Source organism: Miniopterus natalensis, chromosome 6, assembly GCF_054644295.1.
Source record: "Miniopterus natalensis isolate mMinNat1 chromosome 6, mMinNat1.hap1, whole genome shotgun sequence".
Taxonomy (NCBI): Eukaryota; Metazoa; Chordata; class Mammalia; order Chiroptera; family Miniopteridae; genus Miniopterus; species Miniopterus natalensis.
The window spans coordinates 65,486,683-65,499,427 of NC_142086.1; the positions used below are offsets into that span (position 1 = coordinate 65,486,683).

At 33.5% G+C, this 12,745-nt stretch overlaps 1 protein-coding gene across 1 annotated transcript in view; it reads right to left on the minus strand.

Moving 5' to 3' along the window:
- Window positions 1–12,745, minus strand: part of PRKCI (protein kinase C iota) — a 55,138-nt gene that overhangs the window by 25,040 nt on the left and 17,353 nt on the right. The window contains exons 3-6 of the mRNA XM_016202997.2: window positions 8,570–8,659; window positions 6,941–6,991; window positions 3,563–3,648; window positions 2,292–2,432 (exon numbers count right to left, since the gene is read on the minus strand). Coding sequence (XP_016058483.2) covers window positions 2,292–2,432; window positions 3,563–3,648; window positions 6,941–6,991; window positions 8,570–8,659 — 368 coding nt within the window. The remainder of the gene's footprint in view (window positions 1–2,291; window positions 2,433–3,562; window positions 3,649–6,940; window positions 6,992–8,569; window positions 8,660–12,745) is intronic.

The following is a 12,745-nucleotide window of genomic DNA, read 5'->3' on the forward strand; positions in this document are numbered from 1 at the left end:
AGTATTTGACTTCTTTAGCTGAGGAGCAGAGATAGATTTCAAGATGTCTATAAATCTCTTCAAATTATATGCAAAATTCTATGGGAAGGTGTCAGTGACCCAAAAATGGAAAAAAAACAAAAACAAAAAAACTTCCTAGAAACTGACTTAACCAACTAACTGCCAATAACCTCAGGATAATGCTAATTCAAACCAAAATGTTACTAACTCATTAACCTTGGACCCAGGTTTAATGAATACCTGCAAGAAAAGGTGAGCTTGAGAAGGAACCTTAATTATACTTATAATTTTAAGGCTGCCTTAAAGAGAGGCTCATGGATTTTTCAATGCATTTAGCACCCATTCTAAATATAGTGACTAACCCTGTCCCTCTTTCCTTTTCCATTTATAAACTCACATAAGTCATCCATCACCTAAGAATATGCGCACAAACATCAACAGTTACCTGGAGAAATTATGCTCACACTTTTTGGCCTTCCGTTTGTCCTTAAGATTGGATTTTCACCTCCCTAATTTGTATAAACCCACATCTAAGCTTATATGAACTAGCTAAGTAATTCTAATACCAAAGAGATACCACTAATAACCTACTTTCACAATGTTCAAAAAAGGTACTATGAATAAACATGGAATAATCATTCTAGAAGACAATTTAGAAGGATGCATCCAGATCTTTCTAAAAACACATATTCTGTAACCCAGTAATTCTACTTCTGGATCCTTAAGGAAATAATAAGAGTTATTCATCAGAAATTTCATTATGATTTTTATAGGAAAATTCAGAAAACAACTCAACTGTTCCATTGTGAAGAACAGGTTAAAAATATTATGGTATACACATATAACAAAATATTATGTGAAAAATGATGAGGAACAGATAGCTAAATATAGAAAGATGACCAAATTATATTGTTCAGTAAGAAAAATGGGTTAGAAAAAAAGCATATGCATGATCTCACTTTTGTTAAAAAGCATGTAAAAGAACAAGACACATTCAAATATCATGTGCCTTCTCATGGAAAAATATTCCACCTTCAATGAAGTAGTCTCAAAAATAGCCCCTGAAACCCAGTATCTAATCAAACCTCTAGATCCAACTACAATATACAGAAAATAAAGAGGACGGGGAACATTTTATACATACCATGAAAAAGCAAAGGGAAAAATTATGCAGAACTTTAAATGACAATGCAATTTCCTCTACAATTAAACTGAAAGGGGTAAAAAAGAGCCAGAGGAAGAGTGAGAGTGCAACACATACACACACAGAGGGAGAGACAGAGAGCAACAGGGACAGAGAGAAAGGAATTGGTAAATTAAAAAATAGCTAAGACATTTTAATCAATTATAAATATAGACTTCATTTGGATCTGATTCATAATGAAAATGTTTTGTAAAAACAAAACATTTATGAGACAACTGAAAATCTGAACATTGCCTGGATGGATATTTGACATAAGGAATTTGGTTTTTAGTTTTCAAAGAGTCCTTATTTTTAGAGGTACATTCTGAAATATGTCTGGGATTTGTTTCAACATAACTCAGGGTTAAATGGGTAGGGGTATAGATGAAACAAGATTGGTAATGAATGAGTAACTGTTGGAGTAGGGTGACTGGTACATGGAAGTTCATTGTATGGTTCCATCTACTCTTACCATATGTTCACATTTTTCTACATGAAAAAATTTTAAATGTTTATGCATATAAATTTGCATAGAAGAAGTTCTGGAAAGATATACACAAATGACAACTACTTTAGATGGTAGAGTTCATGAGGAATTTTTATTTAATTTTTCTTTATTCATTTGTGTTCTCTATTTTTTCTATTATGAACATGTTTTATTACATATTTAAAATAGAACGTGAAAAAAATTTTAAATGCAAAAACTCCCCCATTAATCTGACACTTTAAATAGCAAACATGAAGACTCTGACTGTTCTGACCTGATAGGTGCTTAGTGTCGATGCTATAATAAGGGGAGCTACAACTAATGAGTTTAACTTAAAGAAGAGAAAAAAAATCTCTTAAATGGTTCTTCCTACATCTTCCTAATTTAGAACAGAGGATTTTGAATCAGGCTAAACAGAAAAGTTAACTATATCCTACAAACAAATTTGTAATGACAGTTCCCCAATTCACAATATGTAAGCTGGACCGCAAAGCATTCCTACCTACATTCTGCAATAACACTGTTGAGCTCAGATTCCTTAACCCCCCTCCCGCATTTTAGCCCTCTGTTCTAGTAGTGTTATCAAAAATGCCCTATGAAAAATAGACAACTGTGTCTTACCGGTGGCATAGAATGTCGCCCACATTCAGTGGTGACAAGTTTATGGCACTTCTTATGAACCAGGAGTTTGCAGTTGATGCACTTATATCCCTGGCGTCCAAGTCCCCATATTCGGTCAGTACAGATGGCACAATGGGCACGCTGGAAAGGGTAATTTAATAGAACTGAGTTAACAACAACACAAAAAGGGTCATAATCATTCCCCAACAGTTTGCTCATAAAATAGTGAAAATGTGGCTTTCTTCTCTAACTCAATTCTCTTCATTATATGTAACTTTTCCAAAGCTATGACAGTCAAGGGAAGATAAACAGAAAAGAGAACTTATTTTAAAGAGACAGTGAAATTTGTGACCACGTTGTTTTCTGTTATAAGTCTAAGAATTTTCAGTCTTCATATAATTAGGTTGAGAGTAATAAAAATAGAAAAAGTGAGTTAAACTTGAGAAACATATGGCAGAAAAAGCTGTACAAGGACTCTCAAGCAAAAATAAACCTTCCAGATTGTTCAGAGGTCGAACCATAGCCCTGCTCTTAAAGAGCAATACCTAAAGTGACTTTTCATTTCAAAGCTTTTTAATTATCAATGCTACTTGGAACAAGAATTTGGGAACCTTGGGTGGTGACTTCACATTAATGAATTCAGAACATGGCAGTAGTTTTAAAATGGAAATGGGAGTCCACAGATTTATAGTTATCAAGAACAGTTAAAAACATGAACTCCTGGAGATAAAATTTTTTCAAACCTTGGCTCTGCAACTTACTAGCTTTGTCATCTTGGGCAAGTTATTTAACTGCCCTGTACCTCAGTTTCTTCAACTATAAAATGGAAATATGTAATACCTATCTCACAAGATTGTTATAAGGATTGAATGAATTAATATATGTCAAGCATTTGGAAGTGTCTGGCACATAGAAAAAGCTAGATAAGTGTTTGCAATTATTATTTTCTAAACAGTGAAAATTAAAATTACAATATTAAATGATTTGCAAAACAAACCTTGCTTATTTTCTGGGTATCTTAAATTATATTAAAAAATCCAACTTCTTATAGCTAGGGAAACCATATAATTAATCATCAAATCAGGAACATTTTTAAGAGTGAAAGGAGCTTCTATTAAAAATTACCTCAAGAAAACATGTGTACTGTAAAAACTGGGAATGTTAGGTAACTTTACTCCTTTAAAAGGGAATAACAAGACTACCTTTCTTTCATAATAGAGAGGAAAAAATAGATTTCTCAAATTATCAACATTCAACAAACTAAGGTTTACCCTGTTGAAACGCTTGGCTTGAAAAGTGTGGCCATTTGCACAATAAAGCTTCCTCCAGCGGCGTGCACCTCGGCGGTAGATGGATTCTAAAGAAAGTAGAAGTTTAAAAAAGGAAGAAGTCTGAATAAAAATCAGTATTATAATTCGGTGATTTTTTTTTTTCATGATATTGATTGCAAAAAAAAATTATATTGAAAAAAACCTGAAAGTGAAAAAAATAAAAACACATTCATCACGGGACTAATGAAAATAAAGCCCTTGGTGTATAAATGTTTCAGTGACTATTATTGCTTTTCTGTTTTTTCATTTTCCCCCAACTTAGAATTTTGAAGTTTTTAAGTTCACAGAGGAGTTGAAAGAATAAAACAATAAACTGCATCCTTCACCAAGATTTGCCAATTACTAACATTTTATTTTTCCACATTTTGCTTTCCAATTTTAGTATGTGTGCTGTCAAAGCGACACTTGCTTTCCTCTCTATTTACACATACTTTTCCTCAATCACTTAAAAGTTGCAGGTATCATAACACTTCACCCTCAAATTCCCATTACCTGAGATTAAGGACATTCCTCCTAATTCCACTTAAGCACAATACCATTACCATGTCTTAGAAAATTAACATTAACATAATATTACCTAATATACAGTTCAGATCCAAATTTCTCTATTTGCCCTCAATGTGTCATTCATAGATTTCTTTTTCTCTTGAAGACCTAACCAAGATTCAGGCATTGAGTTTGGATGCTGTACTTTTTTTGTCTCTTTAACGTATGCTAAAACATTTACTCCACCTTATTTGTTGTTTGTTTTTCATAATGTTGAGGGGTTTTTTTAAGTCTAGGCAGTTGTCTTAAGTCCTACATTCTAGATTATCTACTTCCTCATTAAAGTCAATATTAAATACTTGGCAAAAACAATACATAGGTGATTGATGTATATTTCTCACTGCATCACATCAAGAAATATACAAATGTCAGAATGTTGACTCCCACTACTGGTGTTCACTCTGTTTAAGGCAGTGATTGCGAGTTCTCTCTCTTTTTTAAAAAAATATATCTTTATTGATTTCAGAGAGAGGAAGGGAGAGGGAAAGAGAGAGAGAGAAACATCAGTGACGAGAGAGTCACTGATCAGCTGCCTCCTGCACACCCCTGACTGAGGATCGAGCCTGCAACCCAGGCATGTGCCTTGACCGGGAATCGGACCATGAGCGCCTGGATCCTAGGTTGATACTCAACCGCTGAGCCACGCCTGGCTGGGCTGCTAGTTCTCTTTATTTGTAAAGGTACATTTTCCATTTTATAAGTACTCTTACAAATATCTAAAGGACATTTTGTAACCACAAGAATATTCTCTTCCCCAACAACCTTTCATCCAATGGTTTTTATATTAATGCTTTTCCTAAGCAAACTAAGAGCATTCCCAAATTAAAATCTAGACCATCTGGGTAATTTTGGTTAAGTCAATCACTATGATATATACAGTCTATTAGTCACTAAGAAATGTTCCACAATAATAGTTAATACTGTGGAAAGATTCCGTTAGGTTTCTAAACTCATTTTAAAGCAAATGTAGCAATGGGTGTGTGTGTGTGTGTTACTATTTAAAATTAAGATAGAAAAGACCAAGTTGAAATGCTCTCAATTAGAAATTTTGAGAGTATAATATAGAACCTTAAATATAAATAATTTATTTTTAATTATTTATTCTGTTAGGAGTAACCAAAGCAAAAAGTTACTATTAGTAGTATCTTAACCTAAAAGAACAGTCTACTTCAGAAACTTTTGTGAACTACAACTTGATATTTCTTAAATTTAAACATGTTAATGTTGGCTAGGAATTAAAAGAGCCAAGAGACCACATTAATGGTTATCAATTTTTCCCCATGCTCCAGTTTATTAATATTTATTATACTGTGGAAGGAGGGGGTGTCAAAATCTCCATGAGCAAATTTTAAAACGGGAAAGTGAGCATGAAATATAGTGAAAAAGTTAGAAATAATATTTTATCTGTGTGCTACATAGTCGATTTGAAAATGGGACTCTGGAGCGAAGATCTGCTACAATGGCAAGTCTTTCAAAACTTGGGCTTGGCAAAAGAGCCGCTTCTCCAACAGCTCTGTGAAGGCAGCCTACACTGGCCTTAATCCATCTGCCACCACAAGTCCAGAGAAATATTCCTAGCTGAGTCCAAACCTAAATTTTCACTACTGCTTCCAAGTTCCACCTATTCCTTATATTTCCCCATTTTCCTATATAGTGCACGGCCACCGTTCAACTCTATATACAAACACCCATAGTTCTTTAATTTTTCCTTTTTTACCAAGTTACATGAAGAGTCCTAGAATTAAAAGTTAGAACTACTGCCATGGCCAGTGTGGCTCAGTGGTTGGGGTGTCATCCATACACCAAAAGGTAGCAGGTTTGATTTTCCAGCAGGGCACATGCTCAGGTTGCAGGCTCTATCCCTGATTGGGGCACATGTGGGAGGCAACAGATTGATGTTTCTTTCACATCAATGTTTCTCTCTCTCTCTCTCTCTCTCCTTCCCTCTCTCTAAAAATAGATAGATAAATAAACAAATAAATAGTTTGTTTTTAAAAGTTAGAACTACTTAATTCAAAACATTTACAATTCCTTCTAAAGTCATAGATATGCGCAGAATCCACAAGTGAAAATGAGTTGCCTAATATCCACAACTAATAAATTATATCATGTATCAAAAGCAATAATTTATGATCATACACAAGTTTGCATATTTAAATTACATCAGGCCAAATAGCTGCTTGACTCTTTCAAGTCATTCATGAATGGTAACCACTAGCTTAAACATTCAAAAGGAAATCGTGTAACAATTCCTAAGGATGCGTGTTGAAGTATTTAAAGGTGAAGTATTATGTCAGTTACTTACTCTCAAATGGTACAGCAAAAACATAAAAAAAAATAAAACAAGTGTGTTTCCTATGTATATACATGTATGCATATGTGTACACACATACAGATACAGAGATAAAGCAAATACAGAAAATGTTAAAAATTGGTGAATCTAGGCAAAGGATATATAGGTATCTTTGTTTTTAATGTTTCAAATTCTCCATAGGTTTGAAACTTTCTGAAATTAAAACCTGGATATGACTTAAAATTAACTTAATTTTCCTTTCAAATGCATAATAGATAACTATGTCAGTAAGTTATAACCTAAGAACTGCCTTATTTTGATCTGGCAAAGTCGAGTTTAGGCAGTTGCTAATATACTCTAAATTAGACTAAAGAATGGAAAATAAATCATACGAATTAAAAGTTCTATTTCTGATTTCCTTTCACTTGTGCCATTGTATCATAACTTAATTCGACTGTATTAAGTATATAAACACTCACTATCTTCTCCTGGACAGGGCATTCCAGGACGTTCTGGTACACAAGGAAATACTGAAAAAAAATAAACTAAAATTAATACAGCATATTTAAATCATACAAATTACATAGAATTTTGAATTCAAATATCAAAAAAAATTGTTCCAAATTTCAATCTGACCCTCTTTTGACACAACATACTTAGCATATGGTATTATTTGTTGAAAGAAATGAAAGTAACCATCCATAAATAATGCATTAGAAGCTCAAATTGCTAATTCCAGTCCCTGTTACCTCATTGATTTTTTTTGTCTTAGAGAAATCATTAACTACTATTTCCTTAAATCCTGTGGTAGTGAAAAGTTTACTATAGTGAAGAACTGAAATTAAATTACAAAAATTATACAAATATGAACATAAACCATTACAGCTTTTAAAAGATGTATATTAAACTTAGGAATAAGTTAACACCAGAAACAGTAACCAAATCCAAAAAATGTAAGTTTTATCTTAGAAACTATATATTTATAAGCAAGCTAATTTAGACCAGTTTTTACAAAGAGGTAGAATATAAAGAAATAGTATGTTTATGAATATTTAACCAACTATTTGTGGTCTGTGATGTACAAAAGGACATGTTTGATAAAGAGCAGAGTATGGGAGGCACAGTTCCTCATACATTTTTAAGAGCTGAAATATAAACTAACTTTCTAAAAACATCTGTGATGTAGTATAAAAAGTAATAAAACAAACTGTTTAATACTACTGATCAATCACTTCTTTAAACATTCATTGTAGTTTTATTAAATTATGGATTCCTTGGGAGTCACTAAGTCAAATTCTAAAGGTAGAAAAAAAGTCAAACTATTTTTCAAAAACACACTCTATAGAAAAGTATAAGAGAATTACAACAAGGTATTGAAATAATTCATTATATTTAGCAGAGATTTATATCTGTTTCAAGTTAAAGAGTTCCCTAGGTCTCCTAAAGCTCCCCAAAATGTTCCATAAAAATTGCCAATGTATTGCAATTAAGTGCAGTACATTAAGGGGCTTCTACATGAGATAAAAAATTGGAGGGAAGCATACTAGAATGGAAAGAACACAGATCTGGAATCAGAATATCTAGATTTATAACCACGGTCTATATTGTAACAGTTATAAGGTGGCTGAGTTTTGGTTTCTTTTTCTATACCACCACCCACCTCTCAGGCTTGCTGACCTTTAACACAATAATGTCTACAATAACTATGTAAATAGTTTCACTGTTAACCCTTAAACAAAAGAAAGGACATTTAAGATACCTTATCTTTAGGGACGCATTATTTACATAAATTAAAAACTGTAAGGGGATGACTTAGATTCAATGAGGCTCTCCATTCTTAAGTTCTCTATTAAACTCTGCTGTGAAACACTGTTTTAATATTCAAGGAGGCATACACAAATAACAAACTTCCCAAGATTAAAAAAACGGATTTTGTCTTCTGTAGCAATTGAGAAACTACTGAATAAGGACAGTTATATAGCAATGAGCCATAGAGATTAAAAAAATGACATCAGTATTATGTTTTAAATTGGTCAAGAATATAGGTTTATTGTGTTGTTTTTTAAAAATTATTGCTCTAGAAGAATAAGAAATGACTATTTCTTTACCATGAATCAAGAGTTCAGAATCCTTGTTTAGCTCATAAAGCCTAAAGGCTTCTTCTAACTCCAACTGAGATGATACTGTACACGGGTCTCCTGCAAAATATAAAAAGTAAAGCTCACTTTTTAAATCCTCTAAATGTAATGATTAGTAAACAATTTCTGTTACATAAAATCTTGAAGAAAAAAATTACATATACATAGAGAAATATTTGATAAGAACAAATCTTTGGATACTTATTTAGACAATTCTATTCCCTAAAGCAGATAATTTAACTTCCATTGCTATTTCTATAAAATATTATGAGGTTCACTGATACCAACTTTTATAAATATAAAACAATTTAATTCTCAATAACACATATTAAAAATGTAGCAAACAGAACCTACAACTGACTACATTTAGATTGTCACTGAAATATGACTAATGGCCAAGGACAAGCTTTCTGTCACCTGTTTCTTTAAAAGAGGAAGTGAAAGTAATTCCATTGCCCCAATATGGTCTGTTAGAGGTCTCCATGTAATCACTTCGTCAAATTCTTCCTTCACCTTAGAGCCTGCTCAAGAGACTCATAGAAAGGAAGTGTGGCTAATAAAGTACCCTGGACTGAAGAGATGTCCTGTTTGAGCTTTTAAATGTAAATGTATAGTTTCAGTAAATTTACACACAGAGAAGGGGAAGGAAGAAACACCTCCCTTAGTCAACCAGCCAAAAAACTGAGTCATCCCTGGCAATCAGTGAGATGACACATCTCCCAATAGGATGGCATTCCTCAGTGAAAAAGTCATTTTGAACATAGTTGGGGCCTGAGCTGGATCCTCAACACTACCATTCTTTTGCTCGTTCCTGTGGTTACACCAAATGTTACCACACACTAGATGCCACCAACCCTGTCCAAACCCCAATCACTCTCAGCAGAGAATTTGGATGAAGTCATCTCCTGTCCTGCGATCTCAAAGAAATGAGTGTCTCTGCTCTGTTCTCTAACTTAGCCACGAATCCCTACTTCCATCTTTTCTGGGTATTACTCCACTAGCCTTCCTTAGTTGCATTTTTTATTTTGGCTTTCCTTCTACTAGCTCTTCTCAGGCAAAGGCATGTTTGAATCTCCCTCTCAAAAATCTCTCTCTCACTCAAGAAGCATCAAAAATCTCTCAAAGAGCCTGGCCAGTGTGGCTCAGTGGTTGAGCATCTACCTATGATCCAGGAGATCTTGGTTTGATTCCCGGTCAGGGCACAGGCCCAGGTTCCAGGCTCGATTCCCAGCAGGAGTGGGGGGGGGGGGGAAGGGGCAGCATGCAGGTGATCAATGACTCTTTCATCATTGATGCTTCTATCTCTCTCTCTCCCTCTCCCTTCCTCTCTCTGAAATCAATAGACATATATTTTTTAAAACAATCTCTCAAAGAGGTGTCCTGCAGTACTTTGCACCCAGGCTTTCTCCCAGGCTCCAGATCCCGTCTCTCTGTGCGACTTCAGCAAAATTACTTCTTTGAGTTTCAATTTTCTCCTATGTAAAAAGAGGGCTATTATCTATGTTGCAAGTATGATGGGAAAACTAAAGATCATGTATTTAAAATGACTCATAGTATGCTTAATCCATTATAGGTGTGGCTTTTATTATTGCACTTTGATCAAAAGCCATAAATGGAATTAACTATTGTTAAAAGTATCATTATAACCATTTTAAAAAAATCAGTTTTTCCTTTTAGCAAGACATGGTCTTTTTGCCAGACTAGTATTCACTTGCTTCTGGTTGAAACGTAGGCCAGGTCAACTACCTGCTTTCAATATGCACCTAGAGACGAATATTTTGAATAACCACAAGGAAGTGTGGAAATAAGAGTTAATAGCTGACATTACATGTATTCAAATCTATTTTGTTTTTATTGGACTGAATGGCTTTGGTTCAAGTAATACCTTTTTGGACCAACTGTTTAATGCCTGATAAAGCAGGACACATTACATAGTCATCATCATGAAGCAAAAATGAAAGGAAAAGCTATTTCTTAAAGCCCACTCTCTTACTAAAATCTGAATTCACATCTTAAACTGAGCAGTGAGATCTGCTCAGTTTAACGAATTTCAAGATAATGAAATCTGTATGTTAACTAGATGTTGGATTATATCACATAAAAGAAGTATGTTCCTTACTATCCTAAGTATGGTTTTGTTACTCAGTTTCTTCTCCTATGAACATATCAGTTTTATAATGCAAGCCAGGAAGAAGTTTAACTTCCTAGAATTCACAAAAACTCCATACTCTTTATGCCAAAGAATGCTTATATTCATTTAAAATGTCCATTTTAAATGAATCTAACTTATCAAAACCTATAGGAAATGAATTTAAAGAGCTATATCCAAATAGTACACTCTCCCACTCTGCAACTCATTTTCAACATTTTTCCTCACATAATCTTTTACAGGGTGTAAAAAAAAAAAAAAAAAAAAGAATTCACATATGCTATTGGTGAAAGTATAACAAAAATACAATATTTTTGGAGGTCAATTTAATACCACCTGTCCTCAAGGATACACTGAATTTCAGGGAATTTACCCTAAAGATAATACAGTACAGGTGCCCAAAAATATATGCACAAAAATATTCTCTGCACCAATATTTTTGATAGTTAAATTACAAACAACCCAAAAACCCATCAAAACGGAATTGGTTAAATGAATTAGGGCACAACCATATTATAATAATATCCCACAACATTTTAGGAGGAACAAGATAAATCTCCATGCACTGATATGAAAAGATATCCAAAAGATGTTAAGTGAAAAAGCAGGTAACAGCTTGTACAATATCAGTCTATTTGTAAGAAAGGAAAAAAACCTGTTACTATGTCCCTTCTAGTTGTATATTCACAGAAAAATATGTCATCAGTTTGTTTATAGCAGCTCCTTCTAGGGATCTGAGGATTCCCAGAGATTCTTTTTCCTTCACACAAATCAGTATTTTTGCAAAAGCATGCAATATTCTTAATAAAAATTTTAATAAGAAACAAAATATCCAAAGTCTACTTTCTAATAAAAGAGAAAGTACAGAAAATAAACATAGTAAAATTTAAACCAGATAATCAAACCCTGAATAAATTAGAAATTTAGAAAATACTATTAGGTTGTAAATATAAAAAGTACATCCTTAAGGAAAAATGACCACAATTGAAGTATGATGAACTAAAAAGTAACATTTATCATTCCCTGCCCTCCCCCTCTCCACAAAGCATATGAGAAAGGGGGGTGGGGGGGTTGATTGTTACAAAATTACTATTCATTCTAAAATCTTTAGTTCCATTAAGCAAACCAGTTTTTCCACATGTACATCAAAACAAATCAGTAAAACTGGTTTTGAACACAAGGAAAAAGGGCTGTTGCCATAAATCTGTTTAAAGGAATGAAGTAAGCATATGATCTTTATTTACTCTAATAGAAAACCCCATGATTAAAAGTTTAGCTTCTAGAACAGTGTTTCTCATAAATCAGAGAAATAAAATTATAGTTCTGTCTTCCATTGACCCTACACAAAATTTTTTTCTCCAGATTAAGTATGTCCCAATGCCTAAGTGGCTAAAAACAAAGGTGACAAAATTACAACTGAAAAATAATTGCAAGGAACTTAAAAATAATTACTACTGGCTCTGAATACCTAAAATCAAGAAAAGACTGGTATCAGAATCAGCCAGGGTAAGAAGGGAATCAACAGACCTTAATGGAAAGTTTAACCTTTTATTTGAATGAGGCAAAGGATACAGTTTTCTTGTTTTCACCCAGAAAATTAGGACACGTAATAGCTATTTAGAGAGAAAAACTATGAACTGCATTATAAAAGGATATGACTATTTAAGCAGATAATTAACTTAATTTACTATGTGAATCTGTTCATTAAAATATGCTATTAAGAAAAAACAGAATACACCCAAACTCCCAATGCTTAAATCTCCAACAACATACATAACTCTACACTGTGGAAAGGCTTGATATTAACCTTTCATACGATTCACAATCTTTTGTGTGCATACTGTTACTCAGTACTACTCTAGGCACTGGAGTTCCACAGTGAAACACATAATCTCTGCCCTCATGGAGCTTACACTGTACCATACAAACAAGATGCAAAGTGAACAGGCGTGAAAGGCTTTTTGGAGGACATGACATCTGAGTTAAGAACTGAATGA